This window comes from Nelusetta ayraudi, unplaced genomic scaffold, assembly GCF_046127955.1.
Source record: "Nelusetta ayraudi isolate G7.1 ecotype Tasmania unplaced genomic scaffold, CSIRO-AGI_Nayr_v1 ptg000042l, whole genome shotgun sequence".
NCBI lineage: Eukaryota > Metazoa > Chordata > Actinopteri > Tetraodontiformes > Monacanthidae > Nelusetta > Nelusetta ayraudi.
Genome location: NW_027466092.1, coordinates 4,060,267 through 4,084,808, shown reverse-complemented (window position 1 = coordinate 4,084,808; position 24,542 = coordinate 4,060,267). Strand labels below are relative to the sequence as shown.

General features: G+C 45.4%; 2 protein-coding genes across 7 annotated transcripts in view; one reads left to right on the top strand and one right to left on the bottom strand.

The window, feature by feature from the left end:
• LOC142893297 (myosin phosphatase Rho interacting protein) overlaps nucleotides 1-10,105 on the bottom strand; it is a 39,256-nt gene extending 29,151 nt beyond the window's left edge. For all 4 annotated transcript variants that reach the window (XM_076033746.1, XM_076033745.1, XM_076033747.1 and 1 more), the window contains exons 1-3: nucleotides 9,972-10,105; nucleotides 5,825-5,902; nucleotides 4,642-4,707 (exon numbers count right to left, since the gene is read on the bottom strand). In XM_076033746.1, the coding sequence (XP_075889861.1) occupies nucleotides 4,642-4,707; nucleotides 5,825-5,902; nucleotides 9,972-10,094 (267 nt within the window). In that variant the 5' untranslated portion in view covers nucleotides 10,095-10,105. The remainder of the gene's footprint in view (nucleotides 1-4,641; nucleotides 4,708-5,824; nucleotides 5,903-9,971) is intronic.
• A 1,668-nt stretch (nucleotides 10,106-11,773) lies between these two features.
• On the top strand, nucleotides 11,774-18,981 carry dhrs7cb (dehydrogenase/reductase (SDR family) member 7Cb). Of its 3 annotated transcripts, none has more exons than XM_076033742.1 (7): nucleotides 11,774-11,893; nucleotides 13,557-13,713; nucleotides 14,687-14,799; nucleotides 15,633-15,843; nucleotides 15,943-16,035; nucleotides 17,589-17,750; nucleotides 18,434-18,981. In XM_076033742.1, exons 2-7 carry the CDS (start codon nucleotides 13,560-13,562, stop codon nucleotides 18,640-18,642), a joined length of 942 nt encoding a protein of 313 aa, XP_075889857.1. In that variant the 5' UTR covers nucleotides 11,774-11,893; nucleotides 13,557-13,559; the 3' UTR covers nucleotides 18,643-18,981. The 3 variants fall into 3 exon arrangements, with proteins under 3 accessions (XP_075889857.1, XP_075889856.1, XP_075889858.1); XM_076033741.1 differs by having other exon boundaries at nucleotides 11,792-11,952; XM_076033743.1 differs by lacking the exon at nucleotides 13,557-13,713 and having other exon boundaries at nucleotides 11,809-11,893.
• Nucleotides 18,982-24,542: the final 5,561 nt, after the last annotated feature.

Here is a 24,542-nt window from a genome sequence, read left to right as displayed (position 1 = left end):
CATACTTCTACAACAAGCGCCAAGATGTGACTGGTCGGTCGTGCGGCAGGATGCACTGGAATTACACAGAGCATTGAAATCATGCTGAAAGGAAAAGAAGACTCTGAAATAAAAATACAGTAAATAATAAGGAAAATAATACAGTGAATAATCTATCACCATGTTATAATCAGGAGTTCCTGATTGCTTCAAGCCGATGGACTGATCCTGATATATTTTGAACATGGGATTTTTAAAAGTATTAAACAATGAGGATAAAATGTCAATCATAAGTAGATGAGCTCAAGAAGAAGTGAAGTCTGATCGTTGTTCTTCTCTTGTTGGCTGGATTTGGCAGGTCCGGCAGATGCAGCTTATGAGAATATAAAGGCAACTGGCTGCTTAGAAACAGCGCCGTTACTGGCACCAAAACAAAGCTGCTGTATCGGCCAAGGCTCCCATTCAAAGGAAAATAGAAATGCGGCGGGTTAGATTTCACCACCGCCGGGTTAATTCCACATCCTGCAATTGTCACCGCCATCCATGGGGCCGGCTATTTTTACCTTTATGATGGGATATTATTAAAGCCAATGACTTTCTCACAGACCTCTCTGGAGATGTCAGTCGCTGCGGGTGACGGGACGTGAGAGGCCATGAAACACAACAGAACTTTAACCTTAACCGGACCTTAACAGCCCCCAGGAGGCTGAGAAATAAACACGCTTTAAATTAAAGAGACATTTTTACGGAGCGAAGCAAATTTGCATTGAAGTGCGGAGTCCAAAAAGAACTGAAGAAAGGCTTTTTCAAAAAAATAAAAAAATAAATAAAAGAATAGAGTTGGAATTGAGTGGAGCACACCCACTCCATAAATTATAACAAATCCTCCAGGAGGCTTTTTGCAGGCCGAGCCAGAGACAAGTCCGCCCCAGCAGGATCGGGAGAGGAGGCCGCTGTTTTTATTTGGTGCATGTGCCTCCATCAAAGGCCAGAAAAGAGGAGCTTCTGCCTTCCAACTCCGCTGAGGAGGGCCGAGTGACTTATTTTGACAGAAATGCCTCGAACTTTCCAAAATACGATGGGCGAACAGGAGCAGCTCCGGAGGAAAACAGCACCCTCCTGACCCCTCAGCCAGCATGTTCTCATGGTCATTGACTGCTGAACCTTAAAGCTTCATGGGTGGCCTCACCATGTTTCTGTCTATTTGCAAGGGGGGGCGGGGGGGGCAGCACAGTAAAATCCATGAGTTCTGCTCTGTGCCGACTCCTTTTTGCTTCTATCTCGTTTAATTGTAGAACTGGAATCCAATGAGCCGAGACTGTTCCTCAAATGCTTTTGCCATTTAATAATACACCAACGGCAGCGTTCGCACAGCTTGGTGCGCAGCGTTGCAGGCCATGTGAGGAATGTCTGTGTCTGGGGCATATCTGACGTTTCTTCTGTGGTTTTCAGGGGCTACGGCTCCCTTTCTCTGGCTCTCTGTGGTCCCAGACTGCAAGCTCACTGCAGTTCACCAAATAAGGGCATTGGAAGAGGAATGCTACTTTAGATGGGAGAGCATCTTTCCCTTTTTGCTCGTGGTGAAATACTTGAGCTTTAAGAGAGCCACTGCTTTTTAGATAGCGCCCTGCTGTCTGCCGGGCAAAAAAATAGCTGACCGTGTCACTTCTCCCAGAAACTCCGGTCCTGAGGCGGTCGGCCGGCAGAAAACAAGAACGACACCTTTCGCCGAACGCCATCTGACGAGCGGAGGAGTTTGAGAGCTTGTCGTGTTAATCATCGTTGATGACAAAAAAAAAACTAGGCAAGAGCCGGATGGCCAAGATTGTGATGGTTTCCTGCTATGAGCGTGTTACTACGTCAGTAATGAAATGAAAACATATGAACGAAGACCATTGGTTGTGTCGTCTATGAACCCACGGCTAAAGAAATCAATGTATTTTAGGATTTAACTCCAAATCTATTAGTTGGATCATTTTGGTCTCTGGACTCCTCAACACATAGACTGGGATGCAAGCTTAAAAGAAGCTTCCAGGTGAAGAGGACAGGCTCAGAGGACAGGCTCAGAGGACAGGCTCAGAGGACAGGCTCAGAGGACAGGATCTGAAGATTTGGGTGTTAGAAGGCAGTCTGAAAGAATTGTCAACAGTACTGTGTGGTTGCTATTGCATGTAATGGTCGAGGAGGAAAAAAGAAAGAAGGAAAATAACTATGTTTTAATGGGCCAACTGTACATTGTTGTGTGGCAATAAAACAGTGGATAATGCGATCAAAACCCTCCAAAGACAAAGAGTGGTTGGGTGTGGTTCCTGGGAAACCCTCAATACATGAAAGCCACACAAATGACGACACAAAAGTAGACCTCGAGCCGACCCAACACAAATCGCATCTGCCCTCCCCTGGCGGCCAAAGCCGAATGGCCACCGACGGTGAAGACCGACGCGTCGTTATCAGCACCGTGCTTTCGGAGAGTTCCTCTCCTCCGGCTCCAAAGCACAAAGCAGCCATTTCCCTGACCCACTTTTTCTTGCTCTGCGCACTACATGAAAAGGCCCGGGGACAATGAGCCACGCCGTTTTGGAACCGGCGTTACAATGAGAGGAAAACACAACTGCACACCAGCTTGGCTGTCACTGGAAACACATGGCGCAGTGGAAAGGCGCAGCCGCACTCACACAAACGCGTTTCCTCCCATTGTCATCATCATCATCAGCAGCAGCAGCAGCAGCAGCAGCAGCAAAAAACGAGCAACTCAACGTGACGTCAAACAAGTGGCTCAGATATAGAGACAGAGTGTGAATATTTTCTTTGGCAGAAATTAAAAATTTGGATGTGAAGGGAGTCACGTTTGACAGAACCCCAGTATCTACAGGGGTGGGGGTGGGGGGGGGGGAAAGTTCTCGGACATCAGTGACGCACGGTACAGCGCTACGAATCAGCCTCGAGTCTCCCAGTGGAGTCACCAAAATGTACCCACATGCTGCACGTGTTCCGTCCAGCTCAGAACCGGGTGTTCCGGCAAGATGACGCGAGCAGTTATTTTGTATTACTGACAATAAACAGAACGATCTCCACTTGTTTGGGCGCCGCTGACGCTCCAAACCTTTTGAAACACATAAAGTCTGGCAAGGATCTAACGACAATGATTGGGGTAGAGCAAACTTTAGGCGTGTCTGAGAACTTTTCTCTTTATTTCTTCTTTTTTTTGACTATTGGAGTGGAGGGGTTCAGAAACGTAATGTGAGCAGAGCACAAATGGCAAAATAAAGACTGTGCAGGAGAAAAAGAAAGAAGGAAGGATCTCTGGACAATGCCGAGTTCAAGAAGCAAAGTTTTTACTCAGGAAGGAAAACACTTCACAATCATCAGGGTTGAAACGCTTCTCATCAAAGCCAGAACACAAAGGCAGGAGCATCGTGCGGAGGAACCATCACTATATGAAAGTCCACAGCACCGCGGTGCTTTGTGTTGGCGGTGATTACTGGACCAACCTGCGCACGTCATGTGAACCGAGCCCCTTCCTGCTCTTCACAGCACATGTTAAAATGGTCCGAGTTAAATGGTGTGTTTGTTTCCGACAGACTGGCTCGGTGGTGTGTGGCCCCCCCAGTGTTTACACACAAGCAGTGTAATCTCCAGCCTGATCAGCCGGTATGGGTTTGGTTGCCCGTGTCACATTCCCTAGCGACACGCTAGCAACACAAACACGGGCTCCACAGGGCACCAAGGCGTTTCAATTCTCAGCCCGCTATTTGTTCTCAGCCACTTTTTCCAGGGCACAATGCTTAGTTGACTGGATAAAGGACTTGAGATGACAAATTGGTTCGTATTGTTTGACAGTTGAAGGTGCGGGAACCCTGTGATTCAACAATACTCCGAGATCCCCTCATTCTCCCTTCTGCACTTTCAAACACTGCGCCACCTGTGAGGGGGACATTTTCAGAAGAATATGAGGTTGTGAGCACTGCTGGTCTCCGCTCTGCGTGTATATACTTTGTGACATGGCCTTGAGCGCTAGGCGTGCATTATGCTGATCATGGGCTGCTCTGGGAGCAAACTATCTGCCAGGCTGGAGATCAGAGCCTCCATTAGGACGACACTTTGTTACAGGTGGAGACACGGGGAGGCGTGAGGGGCAACACAAGAGTCTCCAGCCAACCAGCTTAGGATTTTCCACTCATTTCATGAAAGCCAAATGGAAGCGGTTGAATAGCAGCTTCCGGGAATCTCTGGAAAACATCGTCGGAGTGTTTCAACTGTTTCATATGTATATATCTTGCTCTTTATTTTTCCGTTTATACCGACAAATATATTTTTGTCTATATCCTTAGTTAATATATTTCTTGATCTTTTTGCACTGTACTTATGCAAATCTCCCCACCGTGGGATCAATAAAGGTCTTCTTCTTCTTCTTTCACCTCTAAAGAAAATGAGCTGATGTGAAAATAAACTGTGTAAAGCTTGCTGAATGTTGCTACTGCAATCACACCTAAGCAGCCAATCGGAACGATTGATGCAGCCTTGATTAGGCAAAAAAAAGAGGGGCAACTTTTAGCTGTTTGAAGAAGTCCACATTAAGTTATTTCACATTTTCTTGTACTGTTAATCCAGCCCAGCTATGTCCACACGAGTGAAAGGCCGAGCAGAAGATGGGCTACTTACTGATTCGTCCAGGGCGAAGCGCAGGCAGCCGTGTTCGTACAGCACAAAGAATCTCCGTTGCCATTTCTGTCAGAGAGAAGACGTCAGTGCAGCTTAAAGTTCACACAATGTGCTTTCCGCCGAATGAACCAATTTATAGGAAGATTTTCAAAGAGCTCCGGGCCGGTGTGCACGCAGCGTCTGCTAATTAAAGGGCTAGTTCGAGAGATTGAGATTTATCTTTCAGCATTTTACCACCCAGTCTCCGTGTCAATGGGCGCTCTGGTGACTAATCCAATGCTGCAAATTTTGGGAGCTTCCTGGACAGTCTACTAAATGGAAGCCTATTGTGGCCAATTTAACGGAGAAAAAACAAAAACGTAGTGCTCATTATTTTTCACTGAATTGAGCTCACATGAACATAATGCCAATTTAAGCGGATGGGTGGATATTTTGCCAAAAACTGCATTGCGGCATTTGACACCCTCTGCTTGTTATTGGCTGTTTTTTTTTCTTCTTCTTCTTCTTCTTCTTCTTTTTTTTTTTTTTTTACTGTTGGAGGCCTATGGCCACGAAACACAGCAAAACAGTTAAGGGATTAGAAAATGTCACCAAAGTCTTGAATGATTAAATAGGTTGAGCAGCAAATGAGAAAAATACCACTGGGGTAAACTACCCTTTCAACACTTCTTCTAATGTCGGCATCACCAACTGTTATATTCTGAAGTCGGATCAGTTGGTTCAGACGGTTCCGAGCAGTTTGGATCACACACAAACCCAGCAGCGGTGACCTAGCATGATTAGCAAACTCCTTTACTCCTTTTCTTTGTTTTCTAAGAAACAAACACGCTTTAGTAACGTGTTTAGCTCTAATATGGCGTACAGTGTGTATCTGTGTGCGTTTTAAACAGACAACAACTGAGCTTGACGAACAAACAACCAGCACCCAGAACATTTGCGTGAAGACGGCGCGGTGCACGCACTGCCTGCACTGCCTGCACTCTGGTTGTTGTTTACTTTTCAAGCACAAAGGGAACAGTGCAGCTATTTGTCTGTTTTCTCTGCCCATTTACTTCTAACAGATGCGGTAATGTTTTTTTTGTTTTGTTTTTTTATGACACTAAAGTTCTAGTCAATTAAGTGCGTATGTGCGCGCACACCCATTTAGCGAAGAGACGTGCGTGCCAATAGAGTGTGCTCTTACCCGGGATCTCTGCATTGGATTGTCAAAGTCAGTCCCCTCAGGGGCCAAGCACAGCCATCCACCATAAATAGGTTTAGCCTGGAAAAGGGAGCGACGAGGGGGGGTGGGGAGAGAGAGAGAGAAAAGAGCAATTTAGGTAATCATTAAAACTGGAAGTGAGCGCGAGCTGAGGTGGGTGGGGGTGGGGCGGAGGAGATGGTGTAAATATATATGAGAATGAGAGCAGAAGGAGTCTTTTGGGATCCAGATGTTGCCTCTGGTCTACTTGCAGCCGCACATTTTCATTTCATGACGAGCCTGAGTGCTCGTTGGACAAAGAGAGGGAGAACGCTGCACGGGCAGAGGAAAGAAAGAGGCCAAAAAACAAACAAGACTTGTGACAGAGGATAATGCACGTAACTCGAGGTGTAGCGGCTTCACGTCTGCAGCGAAACCAAACCAAGTCCACGTCCACCTGCACTGAGACCCCTGCACATCGTCTGCTCACACCGAGCAGGGCACAGGCTCCTAAAACTGCCCTTCTTGGCTCACTTTAAACACAGACAGCCTCTCCCCCTTAAGTGTTAACCATTAGCGAGCATACCGGCGCGTATTTTTTACCCCCCTACTTCACAGAGCAAAAGCACTCTTCTCTGGAAGGCAGAGGGACTTGATTTCTGAGGCCCCACGTCACCGCGCGCCTGCCGTAAATCTGCACGGCCCCGCTTCCAACGTGCCAATAAAGTTGGGAGAAGCCGTAACGGCAAACGAGAGGCGATAAGACGCTTGATAAACAGAAGGTGCTATTACATGCACGGCCAACCGACAAAGGAGGAGATAATGGTTTTAAAGGAGAGACAACCCCCTGAATTCTGGCGGGGGAACGGAAGCTGTAATCGTTTTAAAAACGTTTGAGTCACATTGTATGAGTAAAGCATTTGTGTTTATTGTTTCTATTATCATCTTAATTACTTTTCACGATAACTTTAAAAGCTGACAGCTGAGAGAAGAGCTCCTGAGTAAGTGCGTGAGTCATAATGCAACTGGCTGATTAATGACTTCAACAGCTGGCAGTTAAGTGCGCAATCAAAACAATTGTTGACTGCAGAGCTCGTTGTCATCGATGATAAAATGTCGGCTATTGATTGGAAAAGGTTGCGGAGGCCAGAGACAATCCTGCCTTTGCTTGGACCAACAGGCGTTGATCCATCCGGTTTATGTGAAGTCACAAGCATTAATGGAAAGACCAAATCCTGTACAACACACCTGTAGAGATCTATAGTGTGCAGCCGCTTGAGGCAGCTGCCAAGCCTCAACTGTGCCAGTGGGACCTCCAATTAACAAATCTCAGCTATACATACTTTGTTAGATGATAATTGCATTTGTATTTAGCACTTATTACCACTTTAGTACGACGTACAACCTCCCCCCTCTATCAAAGGCTGTGTCAGCATTTGCAAGCGCAAAAACAAAACGACATCAGAGCGAAAGAAACACAGTCTGACTGGAGATCATAACAGATGTCTGCAGCAGGCTGATGACCATTTTTAAAAAACCTTTCATGACTGAGCAGGAAAGGAAAAACAAGCGTGGAAAAGTGACATGTTTTCTTTTCAGGCCATGTCCTGCCGTCTGTGACCACGACGTGGGTGACCAGACACCAGCAGCGCAGTGTGACAGCGGCAGACCCATGTGGAAGCCATTGCATTTTCACAGCAGTGACCCTCCACACAGGCAGCCCCGGCAGGAGCCACAGAAATGAGCTACAATCTATCTGGCATGAAGCGACGGTGCCCGCCTGCGCTTATAGCCTGCCAGTCAGCAGCGCCGCTACAGGGACACTCGGTCCGCCACTGTGTTAACGCCGCACGGAGTGTCGAGCAGCATCACGGCAGCCGGGAGACTCCACTGATTTCCCCGACTCATCACTTCCTTCCTCCCCCCGGGCCTCCTGCTGCCACTCCTACACCTCCATCCCTGCCGTCACTCTCCGTCACTCCCACGTACTGTACATGTGAACCTTCAGTCCGGCTGCCCCGCAGGCTCATCGCTGCCTCGCCTCCCACAACGCCTCCAGGACTGCGCTATTGCTCCACTGCTGCTGAACGAGGGAGGGATCGTTATGACCAACAACTCAAGTGGCGAGGGGGAAAACATTCGATGTGACTAAGCAGGCTTGGAACTTGTAGGGGAGGTGGAGGGGTGGTCATCAATCACTTTGGGGCGCAGTGATCAAAACGAACCAATGCGCTCGCTCCACCTCAGGAAGCAGGGCCGTCTCACTCCCACCATTTGTTTTTTAGCTTTGGACAAACGAAACAAGCGCTCCTGATGGACACTTCCCCCCCCCCCGCATTTACGCGTCACCGGACATGACGTATGTGGTCACGTGACCAGTTCACTTCAGGTGAAAATGGCACATTATGTTTGGACGGAGGAGGAGACGGAATATTTTTTTTTATACAAGTAATCAACCACAAAAATATAACAACCATACTTGACAGAAAACAAATGTAAAACAAACGCAAACGTAATTCTCGTAAATCTGGCGTGACAACAGTTTGCGAGAATTACGTCTTATGCGCTTCACTCCATTCAATGGAAACACCTGCAAATCACAATTGTACTTTGTCGAAACCTTAGAAATATCGCCTTTACTTTCGGAAAAAAAAAAAAATGTAATGGAAACACAGCGAGTTGACTTGCGGTCAATTTGAGGGGTCAAACCCACCAAAGCGTCGTCACCTCATCACAGTGTTTTAACTGCATTAGGCAGCTTTACAAACACTAATTTCCTTCCTTCTGGGTTACTGAGTTTGTCACTTCTGACTGAGCCAACATTACAACACTGTCAACCCTCTCCACAGCTGAACCCTGGGCTGTTTAACAAGGCCCAAAAGCATAACACTGTTCACGTGGAGTTATATAATACAGCTTAAGGTCAGTAATTGCTCGGCGTGTACCGGTAACTCGACTGAGTGGCGTCCAGACACAAACTTACAAAACCCGCTTGTGCAAACGGAGCTGCCCACAAACTCCTCAGAGAGCCGACAGAGTGGACCTGGTGCGAGAAGTGCCAGACTGGGCAGCGGGGACTGATGGCATATCGCTCTCAGAGGGCGAGGAGGGCAAAAACCTCTCTCTCTCTCTCTCTCTCTCTCTGTCCCAGGTCCCAATGAAAACGGAGGGAGTGATGTAACTGTAAGCCATCTAAATGGACTCGGGAGTCTTGCATCAGAAGGGGTTAACCAGCAAGACAGCAGCGGAACAGCAAACACTTGGCTGGAAGGAGTGTGTGCCCCCCCCCCCCACACACACACACACTCTGGAGGAGAGGAGGATGCTGACGTTGCTCTTTGGCTCCTGAAGGGCCCATCTGGGCCTCGTGTCTGGGATCAATTAGGGGGATGCACAGAGAGCAAACTAATGATCTGAGTGAGGGAGAGGAATAGGAACTCGGAACCCACGCTAAGAATCTGATCCCGGCGGGACGGAGGCACGAACCCGCACAGGAGGGCCTCGACGGCCGGCCGGTGGCAAACACACAAAACAAACAGCTGCGTACCATCAACAGCTGAGGGCAACGCTAACAATCACCAAACACCCTCGGGGCAGGCAAATGTGACTGTTGTCGGGATCTGCTTGATTTCACTCTCACCGGTTTGCCTCGGTCCCTTTGAAGATGCAGGAATCCAAAGGGCAAGAAACAGGTGTAAATCTTTGTGATCCAGTCGAGTCAAACACCCACAGTCCTCTACTCCTGAGACCATGGCTGCACTGTTGTTGCCTTATCAGAAGGCTATAATGGATCGTATGGAAAGGAGATAACGGTGTCTCCTTAATGGACATCCTGCACAAGTGCGCTTTAATTGCAAAGTTGCATCCAGGGCGGATGTTGTGCATTTTAAAAGACCAACTTTAGGATGGCAAGCCGACAGTTTCGAACGCAGGCTGCAGCTGACGGCTCCTGCTCTCACGAGCTCGACAAGCTGCTTACAAAGCAACAAGCCAATAATCACGTTTACACTTTGGGGACAGACAGCAACGACACTCTTTAAAAAAAAAAAAAAAAAAAAAAAAAGGGGGGGGGGGGGGCAATTATCTCCGAGCGTAAGCTGCGACACTGGCGAACCCTGCCTGAACGTTATCGGCCCGGTTCGATACTTACTTGGGTCAAGTCCTGATCCGTCAGCAGATGCAGCTCTCTGGGTTTGAAGCAGTTCTGACATTTGCTTTTGTTGAAGAAGTTCGCCTGGAATTTCCGACAGGGGTTTTCTTTTGCGGTAGACATTATATTTCGCCTTGTTTATCCCGACACTCTTGACGACTCGGACCCTCGGCGGAGTTGTAATCCCGCTGTTAAAAAAAAGAAGAAGAAGAAGAAGAAGAAGAAGAAGCTTGCGCGTCTCTTACTATCCAGACATCCAAAAAGCTCCAGCACGCAGATGCATTTTCCAACAAACAAACAAACAAACAAACAAAAAAAGAAGTCCCCCAGAATGAGTTGAATCGCTCAGGAACGAGCTTTAAATCAAAACGCTTCTTCCGTTTGATGGCGTCCAATCGCCGCTTCCCATCAAGTTATTAGCAGCCATCCAGCAGGGCCAGTCGTTGATGAATGCTTTGCACTCTGTCCATGGCCTGGCCACCACAAAAGCGGAGAGGGGAGAAAGGTGGCTAATATCCTGTTAGCTTACCAGCGGGCTCACCGATCGATAACGTGATGGCGTACACCGCAAACGCAACTCGCACAGTTACCGCCGGTGAGCTCCGAGGCGACCGCGTCCGCGGAGCAGCCACACACTTCCATGTGACGGGGGCCAAGCCAGAAGAAAAGCTTTGCAGTCAGGTCGCAGGCTGGGATTCCCGGTCCGCAGCCGTCAGTCCATGCGAACTTCACCCAGGGCTCCTCCTGCTAGCTGACGGTTAGCCCGGGGAGCTAACTCTCCAAGAGGCAGCGGAGGAAATCCTTCCTCCAACTGCACTTTGTTAGGGGGGAAAAAAAGAAGAAAAAAGGCAAAGAGTCGCTGCGAAAATGCAACTTCCCGCGCTCTTCTTTTTGAAGAAAGCGCCGCATCTAGGGGAAGCACCTCTTAGCCACTGGCAGACGGAACAAGGAGTGTTCAGGGTTTGGTTCCATAACTAGCCAGCTTAGCAGCTGCCGTGGGTTTATTTTTTTTTTCTCCCTTCCCCGGTGGAGCGAGCGAGTGAGTGAGTGAGGGGGAGCGGAGAAAGCACGCACACACGCGAGATCCTGGAATTCCATGGAATATCGCGAGAGCTGCTCACTGTCGCCGCCCACAGGGCGAACATAGTTACTGGCCTTTATCTGTGTGCGTTATCATCGTTTGTCACACTGATATGAATAAACAAACTGACAGATAGATAGACAGACAGACGGATAGATAGATAGATAGACAGACAGACAGATAGATAGATAGACAGACAGACAGATAGATAGATAGATAGATAGATAGATAGATAGATAATTGAGTTAAGGGCATAGTTTTGGATTAGATTTTAATTAATCTAATTGAGTTGCAGAAACAACACAGTTCAACTTGAATTTTCAAATTAGACTAATTAGAATTTGTCAGGTGGAACAGTGGTGTATTTCATTCCAAAAATGTTTAACTCTATAGAATCTAATCTAAAAATTCAAATACTTTTAAGGCCTCAGTGTAACAAATACATGATGGAATGCAAAATACTTGTAAATCGAACGAGAACCAGCTCTCCTTCACAACGGCGACCTGGTATACATGAGCTGTCTTACTGGACTGCTCTTACGGATCCCTTAGTGATTGATGTAAATGATCGTTGTAAAACTCTGTAAAACAGGGAAACAATGCAAGAACCTGACTTTCTGCAAACGCGTCGTCAATTCCATTTTGAGACGGAGACAAACTCAACATGCCTCAAATAAATGCGACGTGCATTAATGTCTGACTGCAGCAGGGGCTATTAAAAGCAGCACCCGTGGACGGTGGAGAGGCAGAGAGAGGGAGGAACAGATCTGTGTGAATGGACGGCAGACTCGGATGAAGGAGAGGGGCCTCGGTGACCTGGAATTATCAACAGGCAGTCGTGGTGAGGATTTAACTCCTGGTCCATACTGCGGGTGAACCCAGGAATAACACAGATTACAGGTGTGTGTGTGTGTGTGTCTGAGTGTGCGTGTTCCTTATGTGTGGCTCCAGTGCGGTCGATGGACACTTCACAATCTGATTAACCTGATCGTGTGTCAGCTCTGTGTATGGGACTGAACTTGGATGAGTTTCTCTAAAAGTCATTAAATACTCGATTAATGTGGATTAAGATTTGTTTTCCCAAGTAAGGCGGCGCAAATAAGGTCGTCTAATAACAGCAAGACCTCCGGCCGCCTCGGGGTGTCTTATAACAGAGGTGACATAGTGAGAGGCCCTCTGTGAGAGCGCCAGAATATATTTAGCCTCTCTGTTCTAACTCAGTTTACATGGCCAGTGTGTCCATGCAAAAATACTTTCATCCCCTTAATGGAGCTTCACCTATTCAGTCCGTCACATTTAGAGCAAACACATGGGCACTATGAAAAATTCTGATAAATTATTTCTTTGTTTAATTGCATAATTAGGTGAGCCTGGATGTTTCCCCACACTAGTATTAATTTGATTTATATTTCCTGTCGTGCTCCATTAGATTTTTTGTTTAGATACCTCTCATTCACTTTCCTTGACGAGTTTCCAGAAGATGAAACAATATTAAACAGTTTTTAAAGTTGTAGCCAGCAGCGAGTTAATTAAACACACAGACCTGAGGAGTCTGGGTTTATTCAAGGTCACCCAAACTCTCTGCAGTTATCACGTTACGTCTTCTGGTTTTACCCTCATCATTTTTTATCATTCAGAGTTTACACTCAATAGCCAAAGTCAGATATGATATGATTGATAGTTTCAAGAGTTTTATTGTCATATACACAGTAAAAATGGTCATTAATGCCACACAATGAAATTGTTACTCTGTTAAGTGGCAAGAGTCCCTTTAAGAAAAAGAAAAAGTAGTTCACATCTAGACACAGATGGTAAAAAAATAAAAATAAGCACTTTGTCGTTTACATGGCATGAGATGTAACTCGCAAGTGAGGATGGTAAACTATCAATACTGTTATCATACTCTTGTCAGGAAAGCAAACAAAAATGTCAGCAGGCTCCAAGCTTTATGTGGCCTTATAAAGCAGTTATCCACACCTTAAAATCCTTCAAGTCCATTGTCACGGTCTCTCTCTCTCTCTCTCTCTCTCTCTCTCTCTCTCTCTCTCTCTCTCTCTCTCACTCTCTCTCTCTCTCACACACACACACACACACACACACACACACACACACACACACACACACACAATTGCCTCTGACAGATAATGCAGAAATGGGATTGGGAAACGTTGGACATGAACTTCCTGACATGAACTAATAAAGTTAATCCTTCCACTAAAAAAAAAAGTGCTAATCAAGCTAGCATAAATAGTTGATGTAAATCAACTGCAATCCCACAAACCAAAGGGAAATCATTTTGTGAATACACTGTGAGCAATCAGCCTGGCCGGGTTTTAAAGTGAGATGAATGTGAATATTTTCCTGTTCAACACTGTTTTCCTAACCGGCCACACCTAACAGACTTTGGACCCGATGTATGTCTTGCTGGCTCAGGCCGCTGGCTCCTGCAGGCCGGTGGGTCTGCAGCTGTTCACCCAACTGATCCTGTGTCTTTTCCTCTGCAGGACATGGACCTTCCTACGGCGCTGCTGTTGCCCCTGCTCATAGTTTTTGCAGCAGGGGTGTATTACATCTACAATGAGGTCATGAGGTTTATGTCCAAGTCCCTAGTAAGAAACAAAGTGGTGGTGATCGCTGACGCCGTGTCTGGGGTGGGAACTGGTAAATGATTCCCACTTGTGTTTGTGTTCTGAAGTCTGCTTTCTGAACGCTTTGTGGGTTTGACTGCACGTCTAAAAGATGAGGGGCTTTCTCGATGAAACATCTCCACGTTGTTGGAAAGAAATTCTGAGAGTGGGACACGGAGGGCCTGTTGCCTCAGCTGGGAAGTCATCCATGATTTTAAAAGCTATAAATTATTGGAATTCACTGGGATTCTTTCTGGGATAGAATGGACAGAGTAGCTTTCACAAGAAGGCTTTTTACTTAACTTAATGTAAAGAGGGACATAAATCAACGGCAGTGGTTGGCCAATTTAAAAAAAGAAAAAAGAAAATCCACAATCTGTTACAGCATGGCTTTGACAAATGACAAGCATGAATTATTTTCATTGAGCTTCAGTCATGTGCAAACTATCTGCAAATTTTTTTAATGTCCTATATCATTACCATTTTAGGTTTTATGTTTTCCTTCTCAAACCCTGTGAAGGATGATTAATTATCAAAAAATGCCCTTTTAGTCTGTAGCTCATCAGCCTACCGCCAACATGTTGATGTTGATGCCCTGTCGGGCCTTCTGCGTTTGGAAAGAGCTGAATCAAGGCAGCTGCAAGGTGGTCTTAGAGGGCGGAGCAGTCATTTGGTTTAGGTGTTGTCACTAACCTGTGATGCTAGGGCTCTTTGTGGCATCAACACTTCCAGAGCTGTGTGTTCTTCACTTTCTCAAAGGTGATGCATGCAAAAGAAGTGAGACGCGTATGGGCATTTTTTTTTTTTCATAATATGGGAGCTGTAAACTTTGGATATAACTGTACCAGTTCAGTTCTTTCCACATTGCTGTGTTTGCTTCATCTAGCTTGGTCTAAACTCTAACTCAATATTTAGAATTTTCCTAACTTGTGGAAGAAAGTGCTGAAAAACTAAACTAGCAATATATTTTCTGGTAAGAAAAAGAGTATTTCTGCCTCTTTGTTTAGAATGCGCCCAGCTCTTCCACAAGGGCGGTGCAAGACTCATCCTGTGTGGGACTAGCTGGGATAAACTGGAGTCGCTGCATGACTCTCTGACAAGCGACGCTGATCCCCGAGTGGTGAGTTAACTACATAAACATCAAGCCACGGTCTGGAACGCTGGCACCCAGCCAGACTCTCAGTAAGTCCTTCCAAAATAAAACCATTACTCTTCAGTGCAGCTGAGTCATCCCTTTGGCAGGCCAGCCAGATGAGAAACAAACGTTTTCCCCGGTGGCTGATCCGACAAACACGTCTATCTCTTATCTAATAATATACTGCGGGAACCTGAACAGCACGGTGACTGTGCCGTGAGGTAATCTCTCACGTAGCTACTAATTAACACATGGCACTGACACGGCATTGGGAGAGCAGGTACTGTGGTGTCACTCACTTCTCTCCCCTCCCCCCCTTTTTTTTTTCTTTCCAAAAAACAAAACAAAACAAAAAACACACGATGCCTCTCCCTGTCGCCACCTCCCTGATCACCGTTTCCTGCTTTTGTTGGCAGAAAGGCAGGATATCCTCCTTGACAGCGAGCTGTCCCGCAGGGATCCCCTCACACATACACACGCGGAGCAGATGTGTTTGCAAGCGAAATAGCATGTAAACAGGAAACACTAGCATCTGATGAGCACATAAAGTCAGTGCCATTGATTTTGATTCGCCATTAGGATGATTTATTTTGTAGTAAGTGGTGACTGACTGGAGGCTTCAGCTCACCTACAAAAAGATTCGACTTTTTCAGATTGAGAAATACTTCATTCATTTCCGAGAGACAATTGGGTCTTCATACAATTTGTTTGACATTGTTATGTCGCCAAGTTTTATGACTTCTGTAACATATTTGGGTAAGAATAAAATGCTTGCGAGTGCTGAGTACGTGGTCTTTGGTTTTGTGGTGTCTCCAAAGACTTTTGCCCCAAAGTTGGTGATCGTGGACTTCAGCGACATGCCGAGCATGGAGGACGTGGTGGCCGAGGTGGTGGACTGTTACGGCTGTGTGGACGTGTTGATCTGTAACAGCAGTATGAAGCTAAAGGCCCCGGTGCAGAGTGTCTCCCTGGAGGTGGACAGAAACATCATGGACATCAACTACTTCGGCCCCAGCACTCTGGCCAAAGGTGGGCCGGATGTGACTTCTGAAAACACATCAAGTGTGTGATGTTCACTATTTCTGATGCTTTCAACATCAACACTTTCATGTCTAAATTACGTGGCAGGTGTCCTTCCATCCATGATCTCCAGAAGATCAGGTCAGATTGTGCTGGTCAACAGCATCCAGGGAAGACTGGCTATTCCATTTAGAAGCTCATGTGAGTTCTCAATTAACGTCTCGACCACAACGAGTGAATGTGTCAACATTAGGGCTGCAGCTATCGAGTATTTTGTTAACCAATTATTCTATTGAATATTTTAACGATTCATCGAGTAATCGGATACGTTCGCTTAATTTAAGCCCGCAAAGCCGCAGAACACGGCCATTAACGTCAGTGTGCAAGTTCACACCAAATGTGGCACGGGCACGTTTCAGGAGCATCCCACAAACGTGAAACCGCGCCATGGTACCGTGGGAACCCGATTTGCAAGTCCAAGATGGCGGCCCATTCATTTCAATAAAGTTGCTCATCCAGCGCATACGCCGAAAAAGGTTTTGACATCAGTATTAATGGGTCAATAGAGCATGCGGAGTACTGTCACTTTCCATCGTGAATCTGTAACTCACATGATTTATTTGGCCAATCACAACGATCCTGGAGAACCTCACTTACAGACAGGTCAGGGCGCAGCCAATCAGAACGAGCTGAGACACAGCCCATGTTTTCTTTTCTGCAGTACCTCGAGTGGCCACTGGGAAAAATCAGCGCCCCGCCATATTGCCAGTCCGATATCCAGTTGTTATAATACATCCATGGGCGCATGGCCTGTGACGGAAGCACGTTGTGCCACACTAAAATAAGTACATGCGAAACGTGAGCCGTAAATTTTATTAAACGACGCCTCGAGGCAGATGAAATTCCTCCATTATTTTTTGGATAATCGAGTTAATGGAATTACTTCAGGAATTGTTGCAACCCTAGTCAACAACATTAGCATTTTATTGTTGAATTCACCTTAAATTTAAAACACAAAAGAAAGCTTTGTGAATGAGATCCCAGGCCTCTCTGGTGCAAATATTACCCAGCGATAATAATGACACTGATGTTGCAACTGCCAGGTCGGAGGCCAAGAGGGGGAGATTTATGGATATCGTGACAGAGGACACTGAGTTAGTTTGTATGAGGGAAGAGGATAGAGGCAGATGATTCACAATGGCCACCCCTGAAGGGTGCAGCCCCCAGGAGAAGAACTTAAAAAACTGTAATCCATCTTCATTTGTTAACAGTACTTCAGAAAAAAAAGAAGTGTTCCGAAAAAGGGTGACCACTAACCAGGGACTATTAATCTTCAAGTAACTCGTTGAAGCAACAGCAGGCAAAAAACAAATTCCGTTCGCATGCCTCGGGTCGGAGGTCGTTGTGTCACTGAGGAATATCCTGTCACGGCGCAAACATGACCAAAAGTGTTTGAACACCCTCCACTAGTTCCCTGGAGTGCACTGACAAACACTCTGAAGTCAAACTCTCGCAGCCTACGGCAGTTCCAGCCGTCCTGTCACAGTGTGAGTTTACAGACAGGAGGAAAGACTCCCAGTGTCAAGACAGAAAAACAATTATGTTGACTATGTCGTCTGCTATGTGGGGAATGAGACATTTTACTGCCAAGTCACACCCCCTTTGCCACGCACATGTAATCTGAGGGTGTGTTTATGTGTATGTGTGGGTGTGGGTGTCTGTGTGTGTGCGTGTGCGTGCGCGACACCTGTCAGATGCTGCGTCGAAGCACGCGGCGCAGGCTTTCTTCGACTGCCTGCGGGCTGAAGTGGAGGAGTACGGGATCGTCGTCAGCACCATCAGTCACACCTTTATTGACGCGTCTGAGCCGCCGCCCGGCAAGGAGCCTGCCCCCAAGCAGAGCGCCTTGTCCGCATGTGAGTAACAGCGTTGGCGTGCAAGTGAGTGCACTGCCAGTGTGTTGCGTAACTCGTGAAAAATCATTCCGCAGGTGTTTGAATCAATAGGGAGGAGACGAAAGGGGAGAATGTCTCTCTACTGACAACATGTTGTTTGCACCTGAGGCTGGTTTAAAGGCCCGGTGGGTTGGGTTTAGTGGCATCTGTTGGCGGGAGAGCACACTGCAGGAATAAAAAGAATGCCTGTTTATTGAACATGCGTGGCGTTGTTGTAGCTTTTAGGTATCAAAAACAAACCTTTTGAAAATGCAGGTGAACTCCGTGCTGTTTCAACCAAGGAAGGAAAGTCATTTAATATTATTGCTAGTTTTCTAAGGTCCCACTTCATTGCACAGCTTTCCTGTGTGAGCTGGGATGTCGGTGTAAAAGCACATCTCTGTTCCAGGCTCTTCTGGATCTGTGGTGGTGGAATAATACATCCGCCCCCTGAGGTGGTTCTGCTCTTTATGTGAACATTAATGCTTGGTAGTAGAATTTAAGCGCAAAAGTGATTTTCAGTGACTTTTTGAGGTTAATAACAAAGAATGAATATCCTGTTCTACCTTACTATCCCACTGGGCCTTTAAAAGGCTCTTTTTTAAAATGTTTTTGAAATGTTCCCATCTCTCACTGTGCACTTGACCACATCAACCGTTTCACAGTTATCGCCAGGCAGATGACCCACGGCGTGCGCCCCTCAGTCCTGGCCAATGAGATAATGGAAACGGTGAACAGGAAGAGGAAGGAAGTTGTGATGGCCCACCCCATCCCCAGAGTGGCCCTGTACCTCCGCACCCTCCTGCCCTCCTTCCTCTTTGCTGTGTTGGCAGCTGGAGTGAAGGACTCGGTCCTGGCGGAGCAGATGCAATAGGTGAAAGGCGAGAATGCAGCATGGAATCTTACGGAGGCGCCATAGAGGGCAGGACTGTAGGAAATATGTAGCTAGAGATGTGTCAGCTAAAGGAACGGTGGATCATTAAGTGAGCAAATCCAGAACCTGCCCCGAGCACCTGGGGCTGCTTCAGGTTAACCATGCTGCAGTTAGCTTGAGAGGATTTACAGGCCCAGTGTGTAAGATTTAGTGACTTGTTCAGAATGTACACTGCAGCCCGCAGCCCCTTTTTCCTCAGAATGCTGGTGTGTGTAGGCCAGCCGCCAGAAATTCATAAATTTTGGTTTTGTATTCAAGAAATAAATTGGAGTTCAGACAGTTTTTGTGACAGACACGGACAGAATAAGAAGCATATAAAATCAGCGAGGACCCACTGTTCAAAATGCAGCAATGACCACAGGATATCAAAAATGGTTATACACTAAATAAAATCAAATATGCAGTATTCCACCACTGTTACTCACGAGGCATTTAAAGTTGTTTAATTTCCGACTTTGATGAAATTATGAACCTCCTGTATTATCACAGGTGTCTCCTCCTGCGTCACTGCTGAAGCTTTCTGTGAACAGGTGAATGTGACAAGTGTTGTAAAGTGTTCTGAGGGGGTCTACACACTGCAATGTCACATTTTACTGTGAATGCAAGACCATTTAGCATTGAATCCGTTTGCATTGTTACAGCCGACAGCTATTTAGAGGCAAATTCAAACAAGGGACTCAAACACGAAACAGGAACGGGAACTTGTTCAATCTTCTGAAAGGATAATTTGCATTTTATATCCAAACACAACACCATGTTAAATTATCCTCAGCAAAACGTGTCTCAGATGCATGCTGCTTAAATGCACGCTTCATTTTTCTTTTAACACACTTAAGTCAACCTATACTCGAGGTACAAGAGGTTATTTCGTTGTGCCTGTACCGTTCTACTACACCACTAGATGGCAGCAACTCCTAGATATGTGCGAAGACCAAAACAGTTCGGTTGCTCAATCAAATGTTTTTCCGACTGCAATCTATTTTCCTTTTCAAATAATATTCAGTTCCATCACCCATTAACTATTGAGCAACAGAATTTAACAGATTTATTTTACCCCCCATTTACAGATTTAATTTTTCTGTGCATTTTTCTTTCATGTTGCTTCAGGCTCTTTGCTTGCGCATTGCAAAAATAAAACAAATGAATTACAAAAAAAAAAAAAAAAAACACCATAAATTACTTTTCTGCAATAAGTGATGCATACATTAGACCTTGGGGGCGGCTATTACACAGATGCAGTACGTCCATTTACATGTCAGCCATTAATTTATGGTGCTCATCACTGGAAGGCTGGAGGACAGGATGGTATTATCCTGCGAGGATTACACCGGCTCAATCGATGCTGGTCAGTGTGATGGACCTTCTATTTGTTGATTGCTGATGTTTAGAAACACATTTGGCGGATCCATTTGAAGTCATATTAGAAATGAAACATCGCAGGACCCCAGGAACCCAACCCAGGGAACAAAAGCCATTTTCTTTCTTTCTTCTTTTTTTTTTTTATGACAAGCGGGATGCAAATGAGGAGTAAAGTCCAGCTGGTATGCGTGAGTCTGTCCTCCAGGTCACTCTCCTCTGGGGAGTTCACCGCCTCTTGTCTCCGGGGGCCGACGGACAGGAATGTGTCTGTAATGTTCACATGAATAAATGCGGTGGCGGCTCTGTGACATTTCCACATGTCAAATAGGAAGGAGTTCGTCACTGCACTCAGCTGGACCCTCCAAATTGGCATTTTGATCCGAGGCATTTACATATATCAGGCCGTGCAGCTCGATCATGTATGTTTCACTGCACTGGAGGTCAGACCCACGTGTGAGTAATAGCGAAACAGTTTTTATTTCTTTTCTGGAGGGACGGCGATGCAGCCGTAAGCCGGTGGGAAGCCGTCCGATCCGCTGCTGCTTGGAGGTAAATCAAACGGAAATGCATCGAGGTGCGCAGTCATTTCTGAGAATGATCTGAGCCTAATAGTTTCTCTCAATCATCCGCCCGCGCTCGTATGTTGATAGCGGCCTAAACACGGCCGAGGTGATTGTCCTGAAGCCATATTGCCAGACTCATACATCCTGAGTGGGAGCCATGACTTATATATGAGAATCACCTCGGAGGGACGTCTGCTGCTCAGAAATGGTCTTTCCATGAGCGAGGTGATCACCCTTATCAATTTTTAAAGCTCAGCTTATTGACACAGAGCTGACTTATGGAGGTTATGCAGAGGCCATGGTAATGATTCCCTAAGCTTTCACGTACGACACCAGAGGGGCCGACTCTTACTTTAAAATATTGGTTGATAGCGCACATTATTGCCCCAATGAGCATTGAGGTGGTGTCTGTGCTGCAAGGGTCTCTATGTCCATCCTTGGCTCCTCAGGATATTTGTATTCTGCCCTGTGCTTTAACTGTAACACTTAGATGTGTTTAACTGAAAGGTGCTAAAAGCAATCAGTGCGACAGCTTGGACTGAGCTGAGCAGTTAGGATACACTCTTAGCTATAGGGCAACAATAACAACGACAAAATAGAGACAAAACATTCAAGAGCATCAGCAATTTTATATACAGTGTTCACCTTTTCTCTCCTCTTATTTCAAACAGGAGCAGTGAAGCTGATCTTTAGTATGATATTCCAGATGAACTCACAACACATGCACCTGTAAAGGGAAACGGACAGCTGGTGTACAATTTCTGTGGACTCGGTTTAGTTTAGCTCATTTAATTCCGCTCAGAGTGACATAAAATTTACACGGGAAAAGATGCACCATGGACTTGATGAAGTATTTTCATTTCAACTGTAAAAAAGAAACTGGCATAGAAAGAAGAAAGTGTAAAAGGAAAAATAGAAGAAATAAGAGTATAACAGCGAGAATATCCAAATAAAATAATTTGAGTTTAGCAAGACTGAAAAGCAAAAAACAAGAACTCAAAACATTTGAACACGTTAATGTACGCGAGCTGTAATGTGAAACAAGTCAGAAAAAGGCAGAACATGTAAAACCCGGCCGTCTGTCAAATGATCACATCAAGTCTAACACATCTTCATCGCCTCCAGGAGGCAGATTCAGTTGACTGTTACATCCTATGTCAAAGTCATTACATGTTGCCCATTTGTCTGTTTTTCAACAAGTAATGAAATAAATCAGTCAACGCCAATAAAACTCGCTGTTAGTTTTTTTTTTTTAACACAAAATTCAGTTTTCAAATAATTTGATTCACAAACTCTGATTCTGAAAGCAACTAAATCTTCCAAAAGCCACATTTTTGAAAGGTGTTTGTTGTGCGTCTTTTGCTGTAAAAATAACCTCCAGTCTGGATAAAAGCACAACATCCACTCGAGTGTATTTTGCTTCTCCTGCCACATCTCGTCATAGTCGCTTCCGCTTTTGTCCGACAACTTAAAGGACCCCGATCGGTTCATGAATTTATGTGTCAAACTGCAGCTTTCTGCAATCTGTCTTTATGAAATGTTCCACTTCAAGACTCTCCGCAATCCATCTCCGCCACAAGGTTAAATCATTTGTAAACATGTGCTAAATCAAGTAGAGCTGGGCCGTTAATAATCCTTAAACATACTTTTGGAGATGTCTGCTGTAAACAGGAGTAAAGAATTTAGTCAAACCCATTCCGTCAGCCCGAGCTCACCATGCAGGATTAAAACTATTCTTTCATGGTCTAATCTTACAGCATCACACGTCATCTTGAGAAAGGGATTTTTTTTCTTCTTCCGTCAAAGAAGTCTCTCTAATCCCTGAGCCTTGTTTGGTTTAAGATTACACATATTTAATCTTAAAGGAAAAGTTTTGCTTTAATCTCCTATTAATCCCGGCATGCACTGGTTCTCATATCCCCTTCACTTCTGAACACTTTCTCACAGACACATAACAATCTCCTGGAGAGTAAGGCGGCGCGGCCCGCAACAGATTAGAAACTTTAAATGTTGCTCCCCGTAATCCTCCAATTTTGGACGGAAAAGCATTTTAATGTTTCCCATAACCCGTGCAGAGGGGACTGCAGATATAATTATGTTAGCGACTGAGAGGTTGGACAGAGATTTAAATCAGTACAACTTCAGGGAATAAGCATTACGGTCGGCCGGGGTTGAAATCCTTTATGTGCGATTGCAGCTAAATTGGAGCGTGACTCCTCGTGCCCAGAATAAATCCGGAAGTGTCTGTTTTTTTTTTTTTTACAGGAGCGAAGCGTATCAGATCTCTCTTTTGGAGTTTGACCATCGCAGCTTCCTCTTTGTTACCGGTGGCAGCAGGCCGCAGCTTCAATTGATCTGTGCAGCACTAACCGAAGGAGATGCTAATAAGGTTCGAGTCTCCCTATCGACCGCCTGCCCATAATAAGTCAATGTATCGGGCAGAGTGCGGTGTTCAATGTCAGGCCCGACGTGTTGACTTTATTGCCGCTGCAGTAAATAACCGCAGTCTTGCTTTCCATTGCGCACGCACGGCGGGGACTTTATGTGCTATTTCACTGTCTATTGACAGTGTTAAATGTTTTATTGTGAATCGCTTGAGAGCTCTTCCTCATTTTCATTTGGATCGATCTCTCACGGCAGTTTGGAAATTGTGCCTGCACACTGTAAATAGGATGTAAATGACAAGATGTCTCCACCCATCCATATTCTGTCACCACCTCTGTGCACTCAGTGTCAACAGTTCATCACAAGGCCGTATAGATAAACAACCATTCACACTGGCACTCACGTAGGCAACTTAAAGTCGCCAACTTGTCTAATGTTCATTGAGCTTCTCTCTGGGAGAGACCAGGATGGGAAGAATCAGGAATGAGTCCATAAGAGGCACAGTGTATGTTAGGTGTTTGGAGATAAGGCCAGAGAGGACAGACTGAGGTGATTTGGACAGGTGCCAGGGAGCAGTGTTGTTGGGATTACTCCATAAAAGTAGTTCAACTACCGATTACTGATTACTCCTTAGTTATTTAGTTATTAGTTATTTGATGACTTCTTTAACTACTTTGTTTCTTAAGGAATTACTAAGGACTAATTACTTTGGTTTTAAAAAGATAAAGCAACAGTTGAGAATGTCTTGTTTCCTGCACAATAACGTACAACAAACCACAATATTCTTTGATTTAAAAGAGATGAACTAAAAAGAATGCTTGCATTTCCAGCTACAAACGCAATTGCTGTTTTTTTCTTTGGCCGTCGCCATGCTTGTTTTGGTGCGTCATCGCATATCAATGACGTTAGGCTACATCATCAATCTGCGACATTATTGTTTTCGCTTGTTTTTCTAAATTTCAGACACTTTGTGGGTAATAAGATATTTTTAGCTTGCAAAATATTTCAGAAAAGTAATGGAATCGTTACTTGATAAAGTAATTATGATATAATTACCAGTTTTGCCACAGTAATCCCGTTACATTACTCTGTTACTAAAAATAGTAGTTTAATTATTTAATTACAGTAGTGGATTACTTAGTATTAGATTACTCGCCAACACTGCAGGGGAGGGACAGGTTGGAGCTGGTGTGCAACAGGCCCAGATAAAGTAGCAAAAGATTTATGGATGTAGTGGAGGACATGAAGTTAGTGGATGTGAGATTCAGATGATGCAGAGGATACAGTTAGATGGCTTGGCAGATGATTGGCTGTGTCCACTCCTGAAGAGAACATCCATCCAAAAAGAGAAGATCACTCAGATTTCCAACTCTGAAACCAGTGTTTTCAGATGGTCTTAGTTTTTCCATGGATCGCATAACCAGTTAGGTTCCCTTATGTAAAACAAGGCAGGTGACACAATGGCAAGAAGTGCCAGCCACAGAGGAGCAAGCAGGCTTTGTAAACGATGGCTGTTGCTGAAGAGATTGGCCA

Bases quoted from the DNA above. Each gene is read 5' to 3' on its own strand.
- dhrs7cb (XM_076033742.1), top strand. From the start codon at position 13,560: ATGGACCTTCCTACGGCGCTGCTGTTGCCCCTGCTCATAGTTTTTGCA. The intron at 14,800-15,632 runs GTGAGTTAACTA...GTGTCTCCAAAG, and splicing joins GCGACGCTGATCCCCGAGTG to ACTTTTGCCCCAAAGTTGGT. The intron at 16,036-17,588 runs GTGAGTTCTCAA...GACACCTGTCAG, and splicing joins TATTCCATTTAGAAGCTCAT to ATGCTGCGTCGAAGCACGCG.